Genomic DNA, 27,485 nt, shown 5'->3' on the forward strand with positions numbered 1-27,485 from the left:
GGATGGAAAGAATTCCTGGGCCAGTTGTTCAACGTCACTTTCAATAATATCCATATCGGAGGAGTCAGCCTGTTCTGATCCATCTTCCTGAAAGGTATCTTCCTCTACAAACTCCTCAACGGATAAGTCCATATCCAACTTTGGTTGCGCAGCCAAACGCAATATCTCCTTGCTTTGTTCTTCATTAAGTGTAGAATCCACAAGTCCCAGGAACGCTGCCCCGCTCCCCTGTGGATCCTCCTGCAGTCCTGCAGATGTGGTTGCAACCATGACTCTTTCATTTCCAGACTGTCTTCTTTGGAATCTTATTCCATCTTCTTCCCCACTTGCATCATTATTATCACCTTCAGCAGCCACCTCGCTCTGTAGTTCTGTACTTGCCGGTTGATTTTCCGCATCCCCTGCCTCCAACAGTAGTGGGGATGCATCCCCTGCATCATCATGGCAAATTCCGCCTTCCTCTCTATCTACACTAATGGCATTTCCATCAGCAGCAATATCAGAAACGATTCCGCATTCACCTTCATCAATTTCAATAGCAATTCCGTCTTCATGCGGATCTTTGGACGCTTTAGCCGCTTCAGAAACTCCGTCTTGACGCGGAATTACCGCCGCATCAATAGGAACTGCATTTCTGTCTTCGGCCGCATTGGCCACTATGGCGTTTCCGTGTTCAGGCGGAATGATAGCTGCCGACGTCACTTCCGCCCCGCCGACCGGAAATTGAGCTGGCGTGGCCGGAGCATCGCTCGGGAGGCCAGCGCCATCTTGTTTTACCGCTGTACACGGCGGGGAGCTTTCCCAATGACCCTGGGCGCATGGCCCCGCTCCCAACTTCACCCCAGACCCCACACCAGCCACCATAGGTGACCCCGATGCGAGGGCCAGGAGTCCACCGGGAGCAGAGACCATGCGAGTGTCCAGGGAGGCCTGTGCAGCCGCAGCCACACCGCCACCTCCAGGTAAGTCAGAGGGGGGCATGCCAGCCGCAGCTACAACAGGGACAACACCAGCACCGCCACCCACCGCCTCGCTGAGAACCCCAGCAGCACGCACACCGCCAGGACCCCCAGCAGCAGGGGCAGCAGCACCAGCATCATCGGCACTCACCTGGACACCCGCCACAGGGCCCGGTACTTGCACCTTACTTCCACCCTCCATGAGGTCTTCTGCACACACACTCTGCCCGGGCGGGATGGGAGACTGGGACACCTCCACCTTTATCCACGGGGGTCTCTCCGGGGGGGTGCACTCATCTTCAAGTATGACACAGTCATCTTCCGTGTCGCTATCGTCTACATACTGTTCAGGCTTCAACATCTTTTTGAACCTCTTCTTATATCCTAACTGTTCGGAAAAGGGACCACCAATCTTCTCAAGCTCTGCTAACCTTGATTTTTGCTGTATAATTCGCTTCCTCAGGTCTAGCATCGCCTTGTCTTGCCACAGCATCTCTGGCTTCCATTTAATTCCATAGCGGAAGCGGGCCCTTGCAAAGTTGTACCTCAGTTGTTCCAGGGTTTCCACGCAGGCTTTCGCTGCCTTTACCCATGCAATCGCGTTGTTGGCGATATCTTCACCCGAGGAATTTCCAACGTCCCCCAGGTAAGTTGGTGAAGTCGTAGGGGGGTATGAGCTGGCCGCTCCATGGCTGGAGCGGCCAGTTAGCTTAGGCAAGCCCCTGCCCGGCAAGGCCCGGAGCAGGGACTTCAGGTGGAAAGTATGCCCAGAAAAGCACTTTAAAGCTGGATCCGACAATGCAGACCAAAGGCCTCCCCTGGAAGTCCAGGAGCTCTCCCAACACACGTCCTCCTCCTATGGTGGGATTAGATTGTGAGCTCCTCTGAGGACAGTCAGTGACATGACTATGTACTCTGTAAAGTGCTGCAGAAGATGTCAGTGCTATATAAATACATAATAATATGGTAGGACATTACATGATGACTATGGTAGGGATTAGATTGTGAGCTCCTCTGAGGACAGTCAGTGACATGACTACACACTCTGTAATGTACTGCAGAAGATGTCACTGCTATATAAATACATAATAATAATAATATAGAAGGAAACACAAGACTATGACTATGGTAGGATTAGAGTGTGAGCTCCTCTGAGTGACAGTCAGCGACATGACTATGTACTTTGTACAGTGCTACAATGTGATAGAATGTGTCAGCACTATATAAATACATAACAATAATAGTGCCATCACATCACATTTTCCTAGTGTGGAAGCAGCCATCTTGCATAATAACGCCATATCCAGTTCAGCCTTTTAGCAACACATATCTATGACCTACACAAAGCCACGGTGCTCCCATGCAGAGAGATATGTATGAACTGACCGCATAGTCTTTGCAGACGCTGCCTTAATCACATATTAATGTATGTAATGTTTTAGGGCCTGTTTCCACTAGTGCGGAAACCGGGCCGAATCCGCAGAGTTTCCCCGCAGTCAAATTGCTCTGGGAAACTCTGCCATAGGAAATAATGGCGCCGCCATTGCGATCAGTTTTCGTGCGGGAGGCAGCGGATCCCATAGCCGTGAATGGCATGTCTTGTGTGATTTGTCTGTGTACCCGCAGACCCGGAAGTCCCGTCGTGCGTCTCGCAGCCGCACGCGGTGACTAGTGGAAATGAGCCCTTAGGCCCTGCCTTGCCATACACACAGGTAAGTATTAGGTGTGCAATAACCGGCACTATCACTGCAGACACATACCTTTGGGGTGACTTGCTTCCTACAGCGGGGAGCTGCTTGCTCTGATAATCCTTCAGCAGTTCTTCCAAAGCAACAGCATTTTCTAATGTGCAATAAGGGGAAAAAAACAGCATGTCACAGATCATTTCTTACTAAAGACCGACACTGCACCGGACGCCCCCATACCACCCTCAGTGTTTCTCTAGAAATTTTATTGCAGCCGGGCGGCATGAAAAAGTAGGCGGGTGGGAAACCCGCCTAAAAGAGCATGGGGAGAACACTGACCCTGAGACTGCTAGATCTGCATGAAGACTATGGGCTCAATTCACTAAGCATTACCACATTCAATCATTCAGAAACAGATGATTTTAAAAAAATATCTTGTCAAATGTCAATTCACTAAAGGCTGTTCTAGCATGGAAAACTAAAATTACCAACTAGTGAGGTAAATAACCGACGTGTGCATTAAACATCTCAATATATGTTAAGTCCAAAAGATTAGCGCATGCCGTAGCACAAGTGAGATGCTCCGTATTTGTCTCCAGCCTGGAGCTGTCGGTAATTGACAATCAGCATTCAGTAAAATGGAAAAGCAAAGGAGACAACCAATAGGAGGAGCAACCCCGTTCTACTCCTCACTCCATTGGCGCCGATGTACTGCAGGGCAGAACATCAGAAGGTTAAAAAAAACAAACCACAAAATGCAGGAAAAGGGCATATTCATAGAGGTTTGCGCTGTATCCCACTGCACAGGAAAATACTGATACAGAGAGAGGGCCCTCTAGTGGTATGCTTGCAACAGAACGGCTCAAATTTTAGACAGACCACCTGAAGAATCAGCACGAGTCAGGGCAGAAGTAGGAGAACATTACTGTATCAAATACATGTCAAACTCTGGCCAAATCTGGCCCTCAGAGCCATCAAATTTGGCACCCAAGTGTTTTCCCCACTTTGCATTATTTGTGGACCACTTTAGACCACCAGAAAAGCTAGACCAGAGGCGAAGTCCTAGCTCATCAGGGAAGCCACATGGTGGAGGAAGGGGAAAGCTCTAGACACCAGGGAACTGTATAGGGGAGGAGTGGACAACTAAACACCATGGAACTATATAGGGTAGGGAGGGAGGACCACTAAACACCAGGAAACTGTATAAGGGAGTGAGGTCAATTAACCTCCTTGGCGATAATCCCGAGCTGAGCTCGGGGTATGCCGCCGGAGGTCGCCGCTCAGGCCCTGCTGGGCCGATTTGAGTTCTGAAAAAAGCAGCACACGCAGCCGGCACTTTGCCAGCCGCGTGTGCTGCCCGATCGCCGCCGCTCCGCGGCGATCCGCCGCGTGCAGCGGCGAAAGAGGGTCCCCCCAGCCACCCGAGCCCAGCGCAGCCGGAACAAACAGTTCCGGCCGGCGCTAGGGGCTGGATCGGGCGGCTCTGACGTCAGGACGTCGACTGACGTCCATGACGTCACTCCGCTCGTCGCCATGGCGACGAGGAAAGCGAAACAAGATAGGCCGCTCATTGCGGCCTATCTTGTTACTTTCGATTGCCGGAGGCGATCGAAAGTACGCTTCCGGAGCGCCCTCTAGTGGGCTTTCATGCAGCCAACTTTCAGTTGGCTGCATGAAATATTTTTTTTTTAATTTAAAAAAAACCCTCCCGCAGCCTCCCTGGCAAAATAATTAAACCGCCAGGGAGGTTAAACACCAGAGAACTGTATAGTGGAGGACCTGAGGCCACTAGACACCAGGGAACTGTATAGGGGAGGAAGTGTGCCATTAGGCACCAGGGAACTTTATAAGGAAGGGAGGTGGCCACTAGACATTGAGATTGGTCCACGATGCGGTCCCAGTGTTCAATTTCAGGCCCACTTTGTATTTGAGTTTGACAAACAACCCCCCCTCCTCAGCAGAACACAGCTTGTTGCCAAAACCTTCTCCAGAGCTGGTTACAGTTCTACGTATTACCCAACAGGTCTTCCTGAATTGAAAAAATGTTTTTCAGTAAATTACTGAGGTCTAAAAAAAATTTCAGTGAGGTCTTAGGAAACTGAGCCCTACGTGTAAATAGCACGTGACGCCGCTCACCTTTCTTCTCGGTAATCAGACGCACCAGGACCCCGATGGTGTCCTCGTTGCCGTTCTCCTCCACCCCGCCTGGTGTTATACCTGCAGAGAAGCAAATGGGGAAAATTAATGTATGCTGCATTATACAAATAAACCTTCTATAAACCACAACACTACACGTTACAGCAGATAACTTCAACTGGCATCCCAAGCCAAGACTCGGAATCATGAAATGTGGGCATTGGAGAGCTGTGGAAGTTTGGGCACCTTTACAAATATCGGTAAAAGAAGGAAACCTGGGCACTAGGCACCCAATAAACAGCAAGTGGGCTGGGCTACCTGCCCCAGTCTCCATAGTGCGCGACTCTGGCACCCGCTATAGCGTGGTTAAGGTTAGGCATTAGGAAAGGGGTTTAAGCCGGGAGTTGGTGGTATAGGCATCAGGGGGGAGGGTTCTGTGTGAGAGTAGTGTTAGGTTTAGCTGTAGTAAGATATAATTTACCGATATGTTACTATCAAGAATTGCAACTGTAAATAGTAGAATTTCGGTAAATGAACCAATATTCTATGACTGGCTATTTCCTGGTGTCCAAATTTCCCCCGCGCCCTTTATTCATATACGCCCACGACACACACACACACAGACCTAGCCACACACACACACATACACACTGGAGGCAGGAAGCCCATTAGCATATCTTCTGCGGCAGCACTTCTCCACCTGTGCAGAATGCCCCCAGCACCAGGAGTGCGACCGCGTGCTCGTGCATATGTAGGGGCCACCGACCTGGCCGGGTCAGCAGCTGCTAGGGAGGAGACCCCAGGAGGCTGCCCGAGAGCGGAGCTGCGGTGAGGGGCACATAGGCTTACAGGGGCTGGAGGAAGCCCCAGGTAAGTAAATCTGAGGTTTTTTTGAAATGCCAGATGTATTATGACACCTCCCCCCCCCCCCCCCAAAAAAGGAAAGGAGTGAGTGTGGCATTCTAATGCCATGTATAGATGCCCTCAGTATAAGTTGCCTGGAATAGGTGCCCTAGTTTAGGTAGCCTAAAATAGTTGCCCCTAGTATAGGTAGCCTGGAATAGCTGCTCCCAGTATAGGTAGCCTGGAATAGTTGCCCCAGTATAGGTAGCCTGCAATAGTTGCCCCCAGTATAGGTAGCCTGTAATAGTTGCCCCAGTATAGGTAGCCTGGACTAGTTGCTCCAGTATAGGTAGCCTGCAATAGTTGCCCCCAGTATAGGTAGCCTGGACTAGTTGCTCCAGTATAGGTAGCCTGCAATAGTTGCCCCAGTATAGGTAGCCTGGAATAGTTGCCCCAGTATAGGTAGCCTGGAATAGTTGCTCCAGTATAGGTAGCCTGCAATAGTTGCCCCAGTATAGGTAGCCTGGAATAGTTGCCCCAGTATAGGTAGCCTGGAATAGTTGCTCCAGTATAGATAGCCTGGAATAGTTGCCCCCAGTGTAGGTAGCCTGGAATAGTTGCCCCAGTATAGATAGCCTGGAATAGTTGCCCCAGTGTAGGTAGCCTGGAATAGTTGCCCCAGTATAGGTAGCCTGGAATAGTTGCCCCCAGTGTAGGTAGCCTGGAATAGTTGCCCCAGTATAGGTAGCCTGGACTAGGTGCTCCAGTATAGGTAGTCTGCAATAGTTGCCCCAGTATAGGTAGCCTGCAATAGTTGCCCCAGTATAGGTAGCCTGGAATAGTTGCTCCCAGTATAGATAGCCTGGAATAGTTGCTCCAGTATAGTTGCCTGCAATAGTTGCCCCAGTATAGGTAGCCTGGACTAGTTGCCCCAGTATAGGTAGCCTGGAATTGTTGCCCCCAGTATAGGTAGCCTGGAATAGTTGCTCCAGTATAGGTAGCCTGGAATAGTTGCTCCAGTATAGGTAGCCTGGAATATTTGCCCCAGTATAAGTTGCCAGGAATAGGTGCCCTAGTTTAGGTAGCCTAGAATAGTTGCCCCCAGTATAGGTAGCCTGGACTAGTTGCCCCAGTATAGATAGCCTGGAATAGTTGCTCCAGTATAGTTGCCTGCAATAGTTGCCCCAGTATAGGTAGCCTAGAATTGTTGCCCCCAGTATAGGTAGCCTGGAATAGTTGCCCCCAGTATAGGTAGCCTGGAATAGTTGCTCCCAGTATAGATAGCCTGGAATAGTTGCTCCAGTATAGTTGCCTGCAATAGTTGCCCCAGTATAGGTAGCCTAGAATTGTTGCCCCCAGTATAGGTAGCCTGGAATAGTTGCCCCCAGTATAGGTAGCCTGGAATAGTTGCTCCCAGTATAGATAGCCTGGAATAGTTGCTCCAGTATAGGTAGCCTGGAATAGTTGCCCTAGTTTAGGTAGCCTGGAATAGTTTCCCCCAGTATAGGTAGCCTGGACTAGTTGCCCCAGTATAGGTAGCCTGGAATTGTTGCCCCCAGTATAGGTAGCCTGGAATAGTTGCTCCAGTATAGGTAGCCTGGAATAGTTGCTCCAGTATAGGTAGCCTGGAATAGTTGCTCCAGTATAGGTAGCCTGGAATATTTGCCCCAGTATAAGTTGCCCGGAATAGGTGCCCTAGTTTAGGTAGCCTAGAATAGTTGCCCCCAGTATAGGTAGCCTGGACTAGTTGCCCCAGTATAGATAGACTGGAATAGTTGCTCCAGTATAGTTGCCTGCAATAGTTGCCCCAGTATAGGTAGCCTGGACTAGTTGCCCCAGTATAGGTAGCCTGGAATTGTTGCCCCCGGTATAGGTAGCCTGGAATAGTTGCCCCCAGTATAGGTAGCCTGGAATAGTTGCCCCAGTATAGGTAGCCTGGAATAGTTGCCCCAGTATAAGTTGCCAGGAATAGGTGCCCCAGTTTAGGTAGCCTAGAATAGTTGCCCCCAGTATAGGTAGCCTGGACTAGTTGCTCCAGTATAGGTAGCCTGGAACTGCCCCCAGTATAGGTAGCCTGGAATAGTTGCCCCAGTATAGGTAGCCTGGAATAGTTGCCCCCAGTATAGGTAGCCTGGAATAGTTGCCCCCAGTATAGGTAGCCTGGAATAGTTGCTCCCAGTATAGGTAGCCTGGACTAGTTGCTCCAGTATAGGTAGCCGGCAATAGTTGCCCCAGTATAGGTAGCCTGGAATAGTTGCCCCAGTATAGGTAGCCTGGAATAGTTTCCCCCAGTATAGGTAGCCTGTAATAGTTGCCCCCAGTATAGGTAGCCTGGAATAGTTGCCCCCAGTATAGGTAGCCTGGAATAGTTGCCCCAGTATAGGTAGCCTGGAATAGTTGCCCCCAGTATAGGTAGCCTGGAATTGTTGCCCCCAGTATAGGTAGCCTGCAATAGTTGCTCCAGTATAGGTAGCCTGGAATAGTTTCCCCCAGTATAGGTAGCCTGGACTAGTTGCCCCAGTATAGATAGCCTGGAATAGTTGCCCCAGTATAGGTAGCCTGGACTAGTTGCCCCAGTATAGGTAGCCTGGAATTGTTGCCCCCAGTATAGGTAGCCTGGAATAGTTGCCCCAGTATAGGTAGCCTGGAATAGTTGCCCCAGTATAAGTTGCCAGGAATAGGTGCCCTAGTTTAGGTAGCCTAGAATAGTTGTCCCCAGTATATGTAGCCTGGAATAGTTGCCTCCAGTATAGGTAGCCTGGACTAGTTGCTCCAGTATAGGTAGCCTGCAATAGTCGCCCTAGTATAGGTAGTCTGGAATAGTTGACCCCAGTATAGGTAGCCTGGAATAGTTGCCCCCAGTATAGGTAGCCTGGACTAGTTGCTCCAGTATAGGTAGCCTGCAATAGTTTCTCCCAGTATAGGTAGCCTGGAATAGTTGCCCCAGTATAGGTAGCCTGGAATAGTTGCCCCAGTATAGGTAGCCTGGAATAGTTGTCCCCAGTATAGGTAGCCTGGAATAGTTGCCCCAGTATAGGTAGCCTGGAATAGTTGTTCCAGTATAGGTAGCCTTGAATAGTTGCCCCAGAATAGGTAGCCTGGAATAGTTGCCCCGGTATAGATAGCCTGGAATAGTTGCCCCAGTATAGGTAGCCTGGAATAGTTGTTCCAGTATAGGTAGCCTTGAATAGTTGCCCCAGAATAGGTAGCCTGGAATAGTTGCCCCGGTATAGATAGCCTGGAATAGTTGCTCCCAGTATAGGTAGCCTGGAATAGTTGCCCCAGTATAGGCAGCCTGGAATAGTTTCCCCAGTATAGGTAGCCTGGAATAGTTGCCCCCAGTATATGTAGCCTGGAATAGTTGCCCCCAGTATAGGTAGCCTTGAATAGTTGCCCCAGAATAGGTAGCCTGGAATAGTTGCCCCGGTATAGATAGCCTGGAATAGTTGCTCCCAGTATAGGTAGCCTGGAATAGTTGCTCCAGTATAGGTAGCCTGGAATATTTGCCCCAGTATAAGTTGCCCGGAATAGGTGCCCTAGTTTAGGTAGCCTAGAATAGTTGCCCCCAGTATAGGTAGCCTGGACTAGTTGCCCCAGTATAGATAGACTGGAATAGTTGCTCCAGTATAGTTGCCTGCAATAGTTGCCCCAGTATAGGTAGCCTGGACTAGTTGCCCCAGTATAGGTAGCCTGGAATTGTTGCCCCCGGTATAGGTAGCCTGGAATAGTTGCCCCCAGTATAGGTAGCCTGGAATAGTTGCCCCAGTATAGGTAGCCTGGAATAGTTGCCCCAGTATAAGTTGCCAGGAATAGGTGCCCCAGTTTAGGTAGCCTAGAATAGTTGCCCCCAGTATAGGTAGCCTGGACTAGTTGCTCCAGTATAGGTAGCCTGGAACTGCCCCCAGTATAGGTAGCCTGGAATAGTTGCCCCAGTATAGGTAGCCTGGAATAGTTGCCCCCAGTATAGGTAGCCTGGAATAGTTGCCCCCAGTATAGGTAGCCTGGAATAGTTGCTCCCAGTATAGGTAGCCTGGACTAGTTGCTCCAGTATAGGTAGCCGGCAATAGTTGCCCCAGTATAGGTAGCCTGGAATAGTTGCCCCAGTATAGGTAGCCTGGAATAGTTTCCCCCAGTATAGGTAGCCTGTAATAGTTGCCCCCAGTATAGGTAGCCTGGAATAGTTGCCCCCAGTATAGGTAGCCTGGAATAGTTCTTCCCAGTATAGGTAGCCTGGACTAGTTGCTCCAGTATAGGTAGCCTGCAATAGTTGCCCCAGTATAGGTAGCCTGGAATAGTTGCCCCCAGTATAGGTAGCCTGGAATTGTTGCCCCCAGTATAGGTAGCCTGCAATAGTTGCTCCAGTATAGGTAGCCTGGAATAGTTTCCCCCAGTATAGGTAGCCTGGACTAGTTGCCCCAGTATAGATAGCCTGGAATAGTTGCCCCAGTATAGGTAGCCTGGACTAGTTGCCCCAGTATAGGTAGCCTGGAATTGTTGCCCCCAGTATAGGTAGCCTGGAATAGTTGCCCCAGTATAGGTAGCCTGGAATAGTTGCCCCAGTATAAGTTGCCAGGAATAGGTGCCCTAGTTTAGGTAGCCTAGAATAGTTGTCCCCAGTATATGTAGCCTGGAATAGTTGCCTCCAGTATAGGTAGCCTGGACTAGTTGCTCCAGTATAGGTAGCCTGCAATAGTCGCCCTAGTATAGGTAGTCTGGAATAGTTGACCCCAGTATAGGTAGCCTGGAATAGTTGCCCCCAGTATAGGTAGCCTGGACTAGTTGCTCCAGTATAGGTAGCCTGCAATAGTTTCTCCCAGTATAGGTAGCCTGGAATAGTTGCCCCAGTATAGGTAGCCTGGAATAGTTGCCCCAGTATAGGTAGCCTGGAATAGTTGTCCCCAGTATAGGTAGCCTGGAATAGTTGCCCCAGTATAGGTAGCCTGGAATAGTTGTTCCAGTATAGGTAGCCTTGAATAGTTGCCCCAGAATAGGTAGCCTGGAATAGTTGCCCCGGTATAGATAGCCTGGAATAGTTGCCCCAGTATAGGTAGCCTGGAATAGTTGTTCCAGTATAGGTAGCCTTGAATAGTTGCCCCAGAATAGGTAGCCTGGAATAGTTGCCCCGGTATAGATAGCCTGGAATAGTTGCTCCCAGTATAGGTAGCCTGGAATAGTTGCCCCAGTATAGGCAGCCTGGAATAGTTTCCCCAGTATAGGTAGCCTGGAATAGTTGCCCCCAGTATATGTAGCCTGGAATAGTTGCCCCCAGTATAGGTAGCCTGGAATAGTTGCCCCCAGTATAGGTAGCCTGGAATAGTTGCGCCCAGTATAGGTAGCCTGGAATAGTTGCTCCCAGTATAGGTAGCCTGGAATAGTTGCCCCCAGTATATGTAGCCTGGAATAGTTGCTCCCAGTATAGGTAGCCTGGAATAGTTGCTCCCAGTATAGGTAGCCTGGAATAGTTGCCCCAGTATAGGTAGCCTGGAATATTTGGCCCAGAATAGGTAGCCTGGAATAGTTGCCCCCAGTATAGGTAGCCTGGAATAGTTGCTCCCAGTATAGGTAGCCTGGAATAGTTGCCCCCAGTATAGGTAGCCTGGAATAGTTGCCCCAGTATAGGTAGCCTGGAATATTTGGCCCAGTATAGGTAGCCTGGAATAGTTGCCCCAGTATAGGTAGCCTGGAATAGTTGCCCCCAGTATATGTAGCCTGGAACAGTTGCTCCCTGTATAGGTAGCCTGGAATATTTGGCCCAGAATAGGTAGCCTGGAATAGTTGCCCCCAGTATAGGTAGCCTGGAATAGTTGCTCCGAGTATAGGTAGCCTGGAATAGTTGCCCCCAGTATAGGTAGCCTGGAATAGTTACCCCAGTGTAGGAAGCCTGGAATATTTGGCCCAGAATAGGTAGCCTGGAATAGTTGCCCCCAGTATAGGTAGCCTGGAATAGTTGCCCCAGTATAGGTAGCCTGGAATAGTTGCCCCCAGTATAGGTAGCCTGGAATAGTTGCCCCAGTATAGGTAGCCTGGAATAGTTGTCCCCAGTATATGTAGCCTGGAATAGTTGCTCCCAGTATATGTAGCCTGGAATAGTTGCTCCCAGTATAGGTAGCCTGGAATAGTTGCCCCAGTATAGGTAGCCTGGAATAGTTGCCCCCAGTATAGGTAGCCTGGAATAGTTGCCCCAGTATAGGTAGCCTGGAATAGTTGCCCCCAGTATAGGTAGCCTGGAATAGCTGCTCCCAGTATAGGTAGCCTGGAATAGTTGCCCCCAGTATAGGTAGCCTGGAATAGTTGCCCCAGTATAGGTAGCCTGGAATAGTTGCCCCCAGTATAGGTAGCCTGGAATAGTTGCTCCCAGTATAGGTAGCCTGGAATATTTGCCCCTAGTATAGGTAGCCTGGAATAGTTGCCCCCAGTATAGGTAGCCTGGAATAGTTGCCCCCAGTATAGGTAGCCTGGAATAGTTGCTCCCAGTATAGGTAGCCTGGAATAGTTGCCCCTAGTATAGGTAGCCTGGAATAGTTGCCCCAGTATAGGTAGCCTGGAATATTTGGCCCAGTATAGGTAGCCTGGAATAGCATGCAGCTAATCTTGTCAGATCTGACAATAGTGTCCGAAAGCCTGATCTGCTGCATGCTTGTTCAGGGGCTATGGCTAAAAGTATTAGAAGCAGAGGATCAGCAGGACAGCCAGGCAACGTGCATTGTTTCAAAGGTAGTAAACATGTCAGCTTCTTTATCCCTCCCACCTTGGGTCCCCTTTAACAGGCTTGTTGCAGAGTTCCTCCTCCCAGGGGCAGTCCGGCCACTCATGCTCTCCCGTTGCGCTCCCAGGCCGGGAACAGGAGCGCTATGGGGGGTTGCACATGCGCACTACGTCCCAGCCCGGAGGATTTTGCAATCAGCCTGAAGGTAGCCCCACATAAGTATAATTTTTTTCAAATCCCCCCACTCAGGTTCCCATTAAATTACAAGGGGCCTTCCCATTCAATGTCTAATCTGGAGGCACACTTTATACTCATTAAAAACTCAATGTAAAGATCTTTCTGAGTTTGGTCCTCCTGTGTGCAGCGTCTGCATAGAAGGGCTGGACAAGGACGGGCAGCAGAAAGCTAAAAATGAACTGTTATTATTCTTCAGTGTCTGCGCTGTCGTCTCGCGTGCCTTTCATACTAATCGCTGTCCTCAGATTACCCCACTGCGCTCTGCTAACTGACCTGACTGCAGTGTGGCCCAGCCGAGCCTGCGACAAGCAACCATTTCCACAATCTTGCAGCGCGGGTGCGAGTGCGCGATTAGACAGACGACGCTTTGCAACGTGCGGAGATAACGACCGTCGTGGCGGATGGGGTCTGTAAAATCCCTGACAACTCCCACGCTAAGTGCCGCAATTGTTTCAGCGCTCCTTTGCACCCGTTGCGTGCCGTCGCATATTCCCACAGGCAGGAAGATGGATTGGGGAACGCTCGGCATTGCTGGATAGTTTACTGGCCAAAGGACAACCGAGGTGACATGATGAGATAGACATGTGTATGTACAGTGCCTAGCACACAAATAACTAGGCTGTGTTCCTTTTTTCTTTCTCTGCCTGAAAGAGTTAAACATCAGATATGTAAGTGACAGTTTCTACCGGGGTCGGACTGGGTCGGACTATAGCGAAACCATCACTGATAAGTAATTACAGCCATAAAACACTTTCCTGTCAGTAAATGGCTTCTGAGAGCAGGAAAGAGATAAAAAGGGTCAATTCATAGTCATAGATTTGAGCTCTGGCATACTTCAATGAAGGTGTCATTGTGCAGAGACAATGAAATAGTAAAAACTTAAAAACTAGATGTAAATATTAAATAAAACTGTGAGATATCTAAATAAGTCATTTTTAGGAGGAGGATAGATACAATTGTTTTTCTCATCAGTTTATTTTCACCTCGGATGTCCTTTAAGGAGACCAGGGTTCAAATATTGTCTCTTCCAGTTCAGTAAGCCAGCACCTATTCAGTAAGGAGACCTTGGGCAAAACTCCCCTAACATTGCTACTGCCTATAGAGCACGCCCTAGTGGCTGCAGCTCTGGCGCTTTGAAGGTATACGGAGGCTGCCATATTTATTTCCATTTAATCAATACCAGTTGCCTGGCAGCCCTGCTGGTCTATTTCTCTGCAGTAGTATCTGAATAACACCAGAAACAAGCATGCAGCTAGTCTTGTCAGATCTGACTTTAAAGTCTGAAACACCTGATCTGCTGCATGCTTGTTCAGGGGCTATGGCTAATAGTATTAGAGGCAGAGGATCAGCAGGGCTGCCAGGCAACTGGTATTGCTTAAAAGGAAATAAACATGGCAGCCTCCATATACCTCTCTCTTCAGTTCCCCTTTAAGACTGCAGCCTCTGATGCAGGAAGTCAGCTGTCCAGGTAACATCTCCCTCCCTGGCAGTCTGAAGGCCACATAGCCAGCCCTGCACTGACAGTTTATTGTTAATAAGAAGTGTCTGGATATAAAAAAGCTCCACAGGGACTTGTTAATCCAGGAAGGTAGAAGGCGAGAGACAGACACCACTCAATTCCCATGGCAAGATTGAATCCCTGACCCCAGAGGCCTACAGTAACGGGGCAGTTTATGCGTCAATTAGGCCAGATTGCTTCCAGGGCCACTAATATCCCTCAAGCTCCTGTCAACTAGGCTCCTGTCCTCACTGGAAGTGTCCTCAAGAGGTGTCAAAGGCTTGTTTGTATTTTGTATTTGGGTTATTAAGGAGAAGAACCGGACAAAGGGAGTCAGGATGGCGCTGTCAAGCCTCTTCCTGCTCTGAGTCACACACAGCAGTAGTTCTCAACAACATTATGGAAGTATGTGGCCCATCCTTCATGAAGGGCACAGTTAACCATGTCGGCCCAGGAACAGTTACCTCAAGTACTCATCATCCTCTATAATAAAACCCCTGTGTCCCTGCATGTGCTGTCTCTGTGTAGCTGGTCCGTGCCTTTTGCTACTTTCCAATCCTCTGACTGGCCTAATATTTCAGAGTCTTACGATTGGCCTAAAATCTCTACAGTATTCGGATTTCCGCTGTAAAATACTGGATGGATAGTGTAATGGTTAAGAGCTTTGCCTCTGACACAGACGACCAGGGTTGGAATCTCGGCTCTTCCTGTACAGTAAGACAGCACCTATTCAGTAAGGAGACCTTGGGCAAGACTCGCTAACACGGTTACTGCCTATAGAGCGCACCCTAGTGGCTGCAGCTCTGGCACTTTGATTCCACCAGGAGAAAACCGCAATATAAATGTTCTGTGTCTTGGACCCTTCAGTCACAGGAGACGTAAGTAGTCGTGCGACGCGTTGCCACGGTTGCATGACTGACCCAGACAATCCACCCCTGCTGACTTACGTGTGGAAAACAGTTAGCATCATTTATAGAGGCAGCAGAATGTTCCCTGTAAAGTCAAATCAAAGGCATTTCCTGTATGAGAGAGTTCAGATTTTTCCAGAACATCCCTGATGTAATTATACAGTCAGTGCATGACTGCAATGCTTCTTCTTACAACAGTGGCACAGTGATTACAGCGGACAGAGCTGCCCACTTACGGGTCATCTCCAGGTGACGCAGCAATGCCCCTTCTCAGTCGGCAGAGCAGGGAACGCTATGCAGGGTCTGCCACATCCCTGCAATGTATGAGCTGAAAGGAGCTGATGTGTGTACAGAGCACCATGTGTTGTACTGTGAGGAGAGTTATGAGGAGAATTTCACAATGTTCCTCAGAGCTTTACACCCCCTCCAGGGAACTCCCGTTCCTGTGCTGCTGTTTCACTCTGTGTTCCCACTATGACATACCGTAAGTCGTGTCCAAAAACAAACAGCTATAAAGTGAACCTGTCACTGTCATCATCTCCTATCCAAAGGAAGTCCTATGCACTGAGATGCGTTACTGTATTTTGCCGCAAAAGCAATGCAAGTCTATGGAGACTTCACACTTATTGCGGCCCCACTGCGGTGCGGCAGAAGTATCCAATCAGACGCAAGGGCAACAGCACGTTACCGCAAGAACCATGCTTAACGCACGGCGCTCAGGGAAATAAAAGTCTATGGGTGATGCTCGCAGTGTACAGGGCACGGTGTCGCAGCGGCATGTGGGGGCCGCCCCTGCTGCCCACGTTGGGTCGCCTTCTCTTTCTTGCGCGAGGAGGTAGAGCTAAGGATACCCCATAGCAGCACTCCAGTGATTACCCACGTCCCAACCCCCCCACCTACAAACACACACTCTGGGGGGATGCGGGTGATTCGGAAAAATAGCTAAGAAAGGGTTCAGTCTATAACATAAGTGGCAGCGGGGAGGAAGTCGGCATGGTAACGGGCACTGACCGTCCTTCTCTGGCGACGCCTCCTCGTCAGGCTTGTGGGAGGTGCAGCGGTAGCCCTTCTTCTTCAGGAAGTTACACAGGAAGATGCCGGACAGGCCCATCATGCAGAATACCGGCACTATGGCCAGCACGGCGTACTGCGTCCGGGAACCGTCCGACACCCCCTTATGTGTGCTGTTCTGGGGGGCCTTGGGGGCCTCCAGCGTCCTCGGGGCGCGGGGCCGCAGTGTCCTCTGACCTGGAGACAGAAACAGAGAGAGAACATGAGCGGGGGGTCACACTGCCGGGAGCTTGTAGTGAAGACGGTAATTGCAGACATGTATCAGCCGTACTGGCTGAGGAATCGCTCACCTTCACATCCCACGGTCTCCGGGGGAGCCAGCCAGCACGCCACGCAGATACTGGGACTCTTGGCCACCAGAGGGAAGTGTCTGAAAAGAAACCAAGACAGAGTGTAACTGTCAACTTCCAATGTGCAACCTCCATGTGCCTACTGTATACCTATATACAACCTCCATGTGCCTACTGTATACATCTATACAACCTCCATGTGCCTACTGTATACATATATACAACCTCCATGTGCCTACTGTATACCTATATACAACCTCCATGTGCCTACTGTATACCTATATACAGCCTCCATGTGCCTACTGTATACCTATATACAACCTCCATGTGCCTACAGTATACATATATATACACAACCTCCATGTGCCTACTGTATACCTATATACAGCCTCCATGTGCCTACTGTATACCTATACACAACCTCCATGTGCCTACTGTATACCTATACACAGCCTCCATGTGCCTACTGTATACCTATACACAGCCTCCATGTGCCTACTGTATACCTATACACAGCCTCCATGTGACTACTGTATACCTATATACAACCTCCATGTGCCTACTGTATACCTATATACAGCCTCCATGTGCCTACTGTATACCTATATACAGCCTCCATGTGCCTACTGCATACATATATACAACTTCCCTGTGCCTACTGTATACATATATATAACCTCCATGTGCCTACTGTATACATCTATACAACCTCCATGTCCCTACTGCATACATATATATATATATATATAACCTCCATGTGCCTACTGTATGCATATATACAACCTCCATGTGCCTACTGTATACATATATACAACCTCCATGTGCTTACTGTATACATCTATACAACCTCCATGTCCCTACTGCATACATATATATATATATATATATATATATATATATATATATATATATAACCTCCATGTGCCTACTGTATGCATATATACAACCTCCATGTGTCTACTGTATACATGCATGCAACTTATATAGGCCTTCTGTATTCATATACAACCTGTATACAAGCATGGAAATAAACTTTTGTTACAGAGCTGCAGAAGATGTCAGTGTTATATAATATAATAATATAGTAGGACATTAGACTGTGACTATGGTAAAAATTGTGAGCTCCTCTGAGGACAGTCAGTGACATGACTATGTACTCTGTCTGTAGAGTGCTGCAGAAGAGGTCACTGCTATATAAATACATAATAATAATATGGTAGGACATTATACTATGACTATGGTAGGATTAGGGTAGGATTAGATTGTGAGCTCCTCTGAGGACAGTCAGTGACATGACTATGTACTCTGTACAGTGCTATATAAATACATAATATGAATAGTAATAATATTTGCGCTGAGGCATAATTAGGGTTGGCCAGTGTGCCACAAGCAGGAATGTGCACAGAAGCAGTTTTTATGGTGACGTGTTACCAGCTACATACCCGGCCAGGCAGTCTCCGCACACAGCGTCGGCGCTTGGTGTCCCGGCTCTCAGCAGAACCCTCTTTTTCTTGCGGCACTGTGTATGCATGCTGCAGGGTTCCATCCCAAGGCGACCAGAAAAGGTGCTGAGACCACAAGGCCTACATCCAACCCTGGAGCCAGCGCCATAGCCGCACACCTGCCAAGGCCAAAACAACACAATGCAAAGCGTTAAATAGCTTGAATGCACATTCACACTGACTATCAGCGACCAAGCATGCAGCCAGCGGAGTCACTCCCGGAACAAGCATGCAGCCAGCGGAGTCACTCCCAGAACAAGCATGCAGCCAGCGGAGTCACTCCCAGAACAAGCATGCAGCCAGTGGAGTCACTCCCGGAACAAGCACGCAGCTAGGGGAGTCACTCCCAGAACAAGCACGCAGCCAGTGGAGTCACTTCCGGAGCAAGCAGGCAGCCAATGGAGTCACACCTGGAACAAGCATGCAGCCAGTGGAGTCACTTCCGGAGCAAGCAGGCAGCCAATGGAGTCACACCCGGAGCAAGCACGCAGCCAGTGGCATCACACCTTGAACAAGCATGCAGCCAGAGGAGTCACTCCCGGAAAAAGCATGCAGCCAGTGGAGTCACTCCCGGAACAAGCATGCAGCCAGTGGCATCACACCTTGAACAAGCATACAGCCAGGGGAGTCACACCTGGAACAAGCATGCAGCCAGTGGAGTCACACCTGGAACAAGCATGCAGCCAGTGGAGTCACACCTGGAACAAGCATGCAGCCAGAGGAGTCACTCCCGGAACAAGCATGCAGCCAGTGGAGTCACTCCCGGAACAAGCATGCAGCCAGTGGAGTCACACCTGGAACAAGCATGCAGCCAGTGGAGTCACACCTGGAACAAGCATGCAGCCAGGGGAGCCACTCCCGGAACAAGCATGCAGCCAGCGGAGTCACACCTGGAACAAGCATGCAGCCAGCGGAGTCCCACCTGGAACAAGCATGCAGCCAGAGGAGTCACACCTGGAACAAGCATGCAGCCAGTGGAGTCACACCTGGAACAAGCATGCAGCCAGAGGAGTCACTCCCGGAACAAGCATGCAGCCAGTGGAGTCACTCCCGGAACAAGCATGCAGCCAGTGGAGTCACACCTGGAACAAGCATGCAGCCAGTGGAGTCACACCTGGAACAAGCATGCAGCCAGGGGAGCCACTCCCGGAACAAGCATGCAGCCAGTGGCCTCACACCTTGAACAAGCATGCAGCCAGAGGAGTCACACCTGGAACAAGCATGCAGCCAGAGGAGTCACACCTGGAACAAGCATGCAGCCAGTGGCGTCACACCTGGAACAAGTATGCAGCCAGGAGTCACACCTGGAGCAATTATGCAGTCAGCGGAGTCAGAGCAGCCGATCTGCATATGTATTCTGTGTCAGTAAATTATGAAGCTGAATGTAGCAGACATTTGTCAGTTTATTGTACACTGCATTACAGAGAGTGGCAGTGGAGCATTACCCCGTCTGGTTCCTGCCCAGGTGGACATATTGTGCAGTTGAAGCAGTGACCGCTGTCATCCGTGTACTGATTCTTCAAACACTCCACCTTCTCTGGCTCCGCAGATGGCTCCGCCTCCTGGCCCAATCCTTCCCAGGCCAGGACCTGCCGGAGAAAAGACAACATTATTACTCTATCACCAAGTGACAAATTGTCAGTGAAAAAAGCTTGTGATAAACTGAATGCCATGTTATTAAAAAAAATCAAAAGATTGTTTTGAAGCAAGCCTAAAGTGGAAATAAGTAAGGGAGGGGAACACCGAGAGCCCAATATGGTGCAGTAAGTTTTGTTAAGTGAATATGTGATAGTATAAGAGAGTTTATACTCACAAACACGGGTTGCCTCTCAGGCAACCACTGTATAAGCAGGTGAGGAGATTAGACCTGTCCCCACTCAGGATTAAGAAGTCGCTCTCTGTAGTGAAGAAAGAAGGGGGCCAAACCCCTCCACCAAGGGTGGACAAATTGTGTAGACGGAACAGAGGCGCCAAAAGGGTAAAATAAGATAAAAGGTTTTAAATCGGGGGGGGGGGGGGGGGGTGATGGGTGGATCCACCTCTCCCGCAAGCAAACAAGCGAGGATGTTGATTTTTCAACACATGTAAAATTTTAATTCATACACTCCAAACAATAATGCAACGCGTTTCGCGGGCTCAACCCACTTCATCAGGCTATAAAAAACGGAGTATGACACTTGTGTGCAGGATTGTCAGCTTAGTGCCTCTAAGGAAAATAAATCAGAACTTTCCTGGGGTATCATATTCTCAACTTAATTTATATATATTTTCAACTTAAGGGCTCAAATTCTGTATGTGAAGTTCAAAGTACAGCTGACGTGAGAAGGATATGGGGGCTGAAATAGTTATTTCTTTTTAAAGTGAACTCAAAATGAAGTGATAGGGAGGCTGCCATATTTATCTCCTTTTAAAAGACACCAGTTGCCTGGCAGTCCCGCTAATCTCTTTGGCTGCAGTAGTGTCTGAATCACAAACCTGATACAAGCATGTAGCTAATCCAGGCACATTTCAGTCAGAATACCTGATCTGTCCGGTCAGGGTCTAGAGCAATAAGTATTGAAGGCATAGGTTCAGAAGGACGGCCATACAAGCTGCATTGTTTAAAAGAAAATAAATATGGCAGCCTCCATATTGCTGTGAGGTAAAATCTGCTTCATTAAACTGCCACACAGAGAAATAATGATTTTTGCACATTTAAACGCCATCCTGCTATCAGGAGTGTTTGTTCAGCCAGATACAAGTGTTATTACTTTTCAGGAGAGCTTCTTCTGCAGTCTGACTGCCTCATTTGTGCAGATAAAGCACTGGTTTCTGCTTTAATGAAAAAAAAAAAAAGAGAAATGCAAGCAAGTTCTATGTAGGATTCGTACTGTACATACCAATGTTTACCTCCAGGCATTTCCAATAAACTTTTAAGTTTAATTAAACCCCTTTTGTGAGAAGGAGAGAGGGGTAGTCTTGCTGGGACGTATCGCCGTCTGGGTACAAAGTGAAGAGAATTTTATTCACTTCCTGTTTCTCTCCTGTTTCCATGCATCAAGTCTCTTTCCTGTGATGGCCATGATACCGGAATAAATAGTCCTCTTGTATACAATGTTTCCCCCCGGAAAAGGACAGGGGTCTCTTTTCTGTAAAATTACCCCATAAATGGTACACATTTTTGAAGGATTCTTTATTTCAGTCAATTTAAGGTGTCTACACACTTTCCCTCCAGATTCCATCGATCTGCAGGGAATCGATTCCCCTAGAGGTGCCCATGACTGGTTCATTATCCCAAATGATCAACCATCTGATCCAATTGTTGCAACAGCTTGGAAACGATTGTTTGGGTCCACTAACAGAGCGGAAAATGATAAGCAATCCGATCAGACTAAAGAATCATTCCGAAATTCGTATTGAGGGAACAATCGTTTGTCTTTTCAGAATTTCGATCAATTCTGACCAGAGATCAAAGGTTTCCAGGGGGCAGGGCGGAAGATCTAGGTCAGTAAGGGAGGGGGCAGGACTGGCAGTAGATCGACAGCCCACAGCATTGAACTGCATCAAACTGGATTCCTGCTGGAATCTATTGAAAATTGATGCGCACTATGAGGTGGGATTCCATTCCTTTTAAAGAGGAAGCGATTATTTTGCCACATTGGCTGGCAATCTGTTATGCTGGGCATACACAGTGCAATATAGGCCTATAGGCTGCCATCCAAATCACACACTAAGGTTCGATTCTGGATGACATGCTGTAGATTCCCGCTATGGTACGGCTTGACGGGAGCCGCGGCCAAACCGGAGACAGCCACATCTCCTTGTGCAAAGTCCAGCTTTAATAAAACTGGAAATAATCGTTCAGAAAGCATCATATTTAAAAATTGTACAATTAAAGTGGACCTGAACTTTTGCACAGGACAGAAGGAAAAACAGAGAGAAATGCATCCCTTCATCTTTGACTACAGTAATCACCACTGTAATTTGAACTCTCAGGTTTGTCAGCTGGCTGCCTTGGCAGAGCAGCTAATTTGTAAACAAAGGATGTTAACCCCATGTCTGCTGGGAATAATACGCTACTCCTGAAGAAGTGAATTATACAACTGTCCTATTCACGAAACGCGTCAAAACATTTTGCAGGATTGCAGGATTTGTTTCAGCTGTAACAAATAAATGTTTTTTCTTTAAAGGTTATTATGCTGTTGCTTATCTTTTAGAGCAGAGAGGAAGTTCTGAGTTCAGGTCCGCTTTAATGGGCACCTTTAGCAGGGTGACTCCAGCGATAGAATCTGAGAATGAAAGTCCCTGATCTGTAGGGGGTCCTGTTTATTCACAGTAAGGATGTATGACGGGGGGAGCATTGATGAGGTGACACATCCTGCCTCTCAGACCTGAGCCTTCATTACTAAGGGGATGGGGGGGGGGGGGGGGGGGAAATATCTGTATTATTATGACAAGGTGACCTTGTGGATATGGCCGTGTACTCCTCATCAATATGCAGCACGGCAGGTCTGTCTATAGGGTCACATCCACAGCTCAGGTAATCAGTTTACACCATAAACTAGAAACAATTTTGTGCAGTTTGTGACGATCAATAAAGATGAGTCATCTTCTTGCTGCCAGACAAAAAATCTCATCTAAGTGGAAGTCTACAGATTTTCCCTCTATGCAGATGATAGCGGCCAAAGCCAATCTACAAATGGAACAGCTCCTTACAGGGCAGGCACGTCCAAAGTCCGGCCAAATGCGGCCCGTCGAGTCTTTTATGGTGGCCCCCAAATATCTTTAGAGCTGTTAATTCCACGCCGCCCAAAAGCCTTAGCTGTGGCGTTGCATGCAGGGGCCTCCTCAGATATCAGCAAAAATGGTGTTTCATTTAACTAGCTCGACCCCCGGGCACTCTCAGGAATGGTGATATGGCCCTTGGCCTAAAAAGTTTACAAAAAGTTACAGGGTAACTTCATAGTTGTGTGACTCCTATAACCTTGATCACATAAAAGCTAATGGATTTCCTACCCTCTTCCTGTCAAGTATTTCTCCAAACGAAGACCCTAAGGCCCAGTTTACACTTAATCAGTTAGGACCATTGTAGTCCCTTACACACCCCAATGAGTTCTGGGTCACCATGAGCTTGCTGGTTAGTCTGTGCCTCTCGGATTTACAAGCCCTACTCCATAGAGCCAAATTAATCCATGCCATGCACTGATGAGGATCAAACAATCCGAAACAGTCTGTATGCATGTTGGATTATTATGGCTCTGTACATATTAACAAGCTGACACATCATTGCATTCCAGCGGTTCTGGAGGTGTGTTTAGCTTCTAAGGGTACAATGGTTAATTTGCATATATTCAGCAGTGATGCACTGGGAGACATCTCGAGCTCACTCCAACCTGAATTATCGCAAATTCTTTCTGTTTTAGGAAAGCAAACTTTTGTTTTTCTTAACATCTTAGTAAGGGGGCTTTTAGGACCATTGTAGTCCCTTACACACCCCAATGAGTTCTGGGTCACCATGAGCTTGCTGGTTAGTCTGTGCCTCTCGGATTTACAAGCCCTACTCCATAGAGCCAAATTAATCCATGCCATGCACTGATGAGGATCAAACAATCCGAAACAGTCTGTATGCATGTTGGATTATTATGGCTCTGTACATATTAACAAGCTGACACATCATTGCATTCCAGCGGTTCTGGAGGTGTGTTTAGCTTCTAAGGGTACAATGGTTAATTTGCATATATTCAGCAGTGATGCACTGGGAGACATCTCGAGCTCACTCCAACCTGAATTATCGCAAATTCTTTCTGTTTTAGGAAAGCAAACTTTTGTTTTTCTTAACATCTTAGTAAGGGGGCTTTTAGGACCATTGTAGTCCCTTACACACCCCAATGAGTTCTGGGTCACCATGAGCTTGCTGGTTAGTCTGTGCCACTTAATCAGTTGGTGTGCGTTAGTACTCGTTGGTACGCGTTAGTATGCGTTTTTTACATAGCAGTGCATTGTGACAAAGATTTCAGTTAAAACGCGTTAAGTGTGAAAGGTGCCATAGGAAAACATGGGCATTACAGTTTTCTTTCAGTTTTAACTGAGAGCAACTGATTAGGTGTAAACGGGCCCTAAGGCCTGGAACCCACTGAAAACAGCAAACGCAAAACGCTACCGCTAGAGTTTTGTCTGAGCGGTTTGCAAGCGGATTCATGCGCGTTTGCGGTCGCGTTTTGCAACATTGTATTTTTTTGCTCAGCGGGTGCGTAGCATTTTGCGTTTTTATCCTGATTGGTCCTGTGAATTATTTTTAATTTTGTTACAGTGTGCTGAACCGCAAAACGCTAGCAAAACCGCTCAGTTTCGGTTTTGCTGAGCGTTTCCGTTAGCCTTTCAATACTTTACATTGAAGCGCTAACGCTCCCAAAATGCTGCATGTCCTGCGTTTGCGTTTCTGGGAAACGCAAACGCTCCTGTGGAAGTTGCCCCATCCATTAACATTAGCCCAGCGTTTTGGCAAAACGCTAGCGTATCGCAGCGCTGCCAAAATGCTCAAAAAAACGCTCTTGTGGGTTCCAGCCCTAACACTTGTTTGTGTCTTCTAACGTTTTGAGAAACTAGAATGCAATAGGGTTTGACATTTTATGATGTAATTTTACAAAATTTAGGCCCCCCCTTTTCATCACTCCTCCTCCTCATTCCTTAAGTCGACTCCGACTCTTTGTGACCCTATGTACTTCTGCACGCCAGAGATATCTGTCAGTCATGGCTTCTTTCAGCTGCTGCATAGGCATGTTCATAGCTTCCCGTATGCTGTCTATCTATCAGTCACAATAAATATGGTCATTTCCCTATCACTCTCAGGTCAGTTGTCCTTTAAAGGGAACCTTAACTGTGGGGGGAAAAAAATTCACTTACCTGGGGCTTTCCCAAGCCTCCTGCAGCCGTCCTGTGCCCACGCCGGTCCTTCGGTGCCCTCCGGTCTCCCTCGCTAAGTTTCGTTTCGGACGCGCTTTACGGCTCTTTACGACGGGGAATGCGGAAGAAGAAGACGCTTTGCCGGAGGACGACTGGCAGTCGGCCGAAAACGAAACTTAGTCGCGGTGGCCCCCAGGTAAGTGAATTTTTTTTCCCCCCACAGTTAAGGTTCCCTTTAAAGGGAACCTTAACTGAGCGGGATATGGATGTTTCCTTTGAGGGTACGTTTCCACTTGAGCGGCGCGATTTGCTCGCGGAAACCGCGTCAACAAATCCACATGCGGTTGCGGATTCGTTGACGTTTCCATGCTGATTTTCACGCGGAATCGCCCGCGGTTTTAACGACGCGAATTTAACCATGTCAATGCCGGCAAGCATTGAAATGGGTTTTTAGACGAAATCGCACGCGGAAACGCCGGGAAAACCGCAAGACTAAAGAGCTTGCGGTTTTCCTATTTAGTTACATTACCGACGATTCGCGTGCGGGTGTGCGGCGTGCAAATTCTGACAGCTCTGCTGTGCAGATTTTTTCTGCATAGCGAGCCGCACAGAATTCCTGACAAGTGGAAACGGCGCCATCCACTTGTATTGGTTGAGCGAATCTGCATGCAGGAAACGCATGCAGATTCGCTCGAGTGGAAACGAGCCCTTAAGCAATACCAGTTGCCTGGCTGTCCTGCTGATCTCTTTGGATGCAATAGTGTCTGAATCACACACCTGAAACAAGTATGCAGCTGATCTAGACTGACTTCAGTCAGAGCACCTGATCTGCATGCTTGTTCGGGGGCTGTGGCTAAAAGTATTAGTGACACAGGATCAGCAGGAGTCAGGCAACTGGTATTATTTTAAAAGAAAACATCCATATCCTTCTCAGTTTAGGTTCCCTTTAAGCAGTAGACCAGCTTTAGCACTTTCTTGTTTAACATTCATGAGTAGGCTCTTACAGTTATTCCTCCATTAGCCATCAGAGTGGTATCATCAGCATATCTCAGATTGTTAATATTCCCGCCCCCTATTATAATTCCAGCATGTGACTCATCCAAACCAGCTTTCCGCATGACATATTCGGCATAAAAGTATAATAAATAAGGAAATAATATGCAACTTTGTCGCGCTCCTTTGCCAGTTGTGAACCTGTCTTATTCCATACGGTCTTCTAATTGTTGCTTCATGGTTTGCATAAATATTCCCCAAACGGCAAATGAGATGTCCTGGTATCCCCATTTCCATGATAACCTGCCACAGTCTATCATGATCTACAAGCTTTTGAATAGTCGGTGAAGCAAAAATAGACATTCTTCCAGAATCCCCTTGCTTTCTCTAAAACAAAACCAAAAAGTTTGCCTTCTTAAAACAGAAGGTATTTTGGATAATTCAGATTGGAGTGAGATGTGATGTCTCCCACAATGCATTACTGCTGAATATGCAAATCATCCTTTGTTGTCCCTGTAAGCTAACCACACCCCCAGAACCGCTGGAAGACAATGATGTGTCAGTTTGGCTCTGTACAATTAACAAGCTGAAGCATTATTGCATTCCAGCAGTTTTGGAGGTGTGGTTAGCTTACAGGGACAACAAAGGATGATTTGCATATTCAGCAGTAATGCATTGTGGGAGACATCACATCTCACTCCAATCTGAATTATCCAAAATACCTTCTGTTTTAAGAAGGCAAACTTTTGTTTTGCTTTACATTTTAGTAAGAGGGCTTTTTGGTTCTTTGTAGCCTCTTAATTACTTGTGGTTTTATTTCTGATTGCAGTGTTAATTTCCTTTTATGCTTTCAATAATATTGAAATATAAACTTTCAGCTTCAATTCAACTTGATTCCTTAAAGGGTGATGTGAAAATAAACAGATGAGATAAACAATTGTATCTATCCTCCTTTTCCTAAAAATGACCTTTTTTATATATATATCCCAGTTTTATTTTCTATTTAAATCTACTTTTTAAGTTTGTACTGTTTCATTGCCTCTGCTCAATGGCACGTTCATTGAAGTATGCCAGAGCTAAAATCTATGAACTATTGACCCTTTTTATCTCTTTACTGCACTCAGAAGCCAGGAAAATGTTTTGCGGCTATACTTCCTTTTAACCACTTGAGGACTGCAGTGTTAACGCCCCCTAGTGACCAGGCCATTTTTAGTTAAATAGGCCACTGCAGCTTTAAGGCCAAGCTGCAGGGCCGCACAACACAGCGCACAAGTGATTCCCCCACCCTCCTTTTTTCCCCACCAACAGAGCTCTCTGTTGGTGGGGTCTGATCGCCCCCCCCAGTGTTTGTTTGTTTTTTATAAATATTTAGTTATATTATTTTTTAATAAAATACTGCTGTTTTTAATTAACTTTATAACCCTCCCTCCCCCCGCCAGCCTATCAGCGCGATCGGCTGTGCTAGGCTTCAGCCTATCACAGCGGATCACTTCCCTGTGTCCCAGGGGGACAGCTGTGTCACACGGCCATCCCCAGTACAGCGCTGCTGCAGATCGTAGCGCTGTACAAAGTAATTAGACGGCGTCTAAGTCTCCCGAGCAGCGCTCACCACTTGGAGACTGAAGGCTGGGCAGAGCTCCGCCCCCCGAGCTGGAGATGCGCGCGCAGCCTGCGCGCGATCTCCTGCTAGCCCCATAGACAGCCGTTCATGCCAATGGGCGTGGAGCGGTCCTGGGGCTGCCGCACTGCTCACGCCAATTGGCGTGGAGCAGTCA

The 27,485-nt window shown here is 48.0% G+C and overlaps 1 protein-coding gene across 2 annotated transcripts in view; it reads right to left on the reverse strand.

Annotated features, from left to right (window-relative positions):
• Positions 1-27,485, reverse strand: part of RELT (RELT TNF receptor) — a 92,206-nt gene that overhangs the window by 20,132 nt on the left and 44,589 nt on the right. For both annotated transcript variants that reach the window (XM_068266606.1, XM_068266607.1), the window contains exons 3-8: positions 19,281-19,424; positions 17,776-17,954; positions 16,334-16,413; positions 15,984-16,220; positions 4,781-4,861; positions 2,720-2,801 (exon numbers count right to left, since the gene is read on the reverse strand). In XM_068266606.1, coding sequence (XP_068122707.1) covers positions 2,720-2,801; positions 4,781-4,861; positions 15,984-16,220; positions 16,334-16,413; positions 17,776-17,954; positions 19,281-19,424 — 803 coding nt within the window. The remainder of the gene's footprint in view (positions 1-2,719; positions 2,802-4,780; positions 4,862-15,983; positions 16,221-16,333; positions 16,414-17,775; positions 17,955-19,280; positions 19,425-27,485) is intronic.

The sequence above is a fragment of the Hyperolius riggenbachi genome, chromosome 2, assembly GCF_040937935.1.
Source record: "Hyperolius riggenbachi isolate aHypRig1 chromosome 2, aHypRig1.pri, whole genome shotgun sequence".
NCBI classification, from domain to species: domain Eukaryota; kingdom Metazoa; phylum Chordata; class Amphibia; order Anura; family Hyperoliidae; genus Hyperolius; species Hyperolius riggenbachi.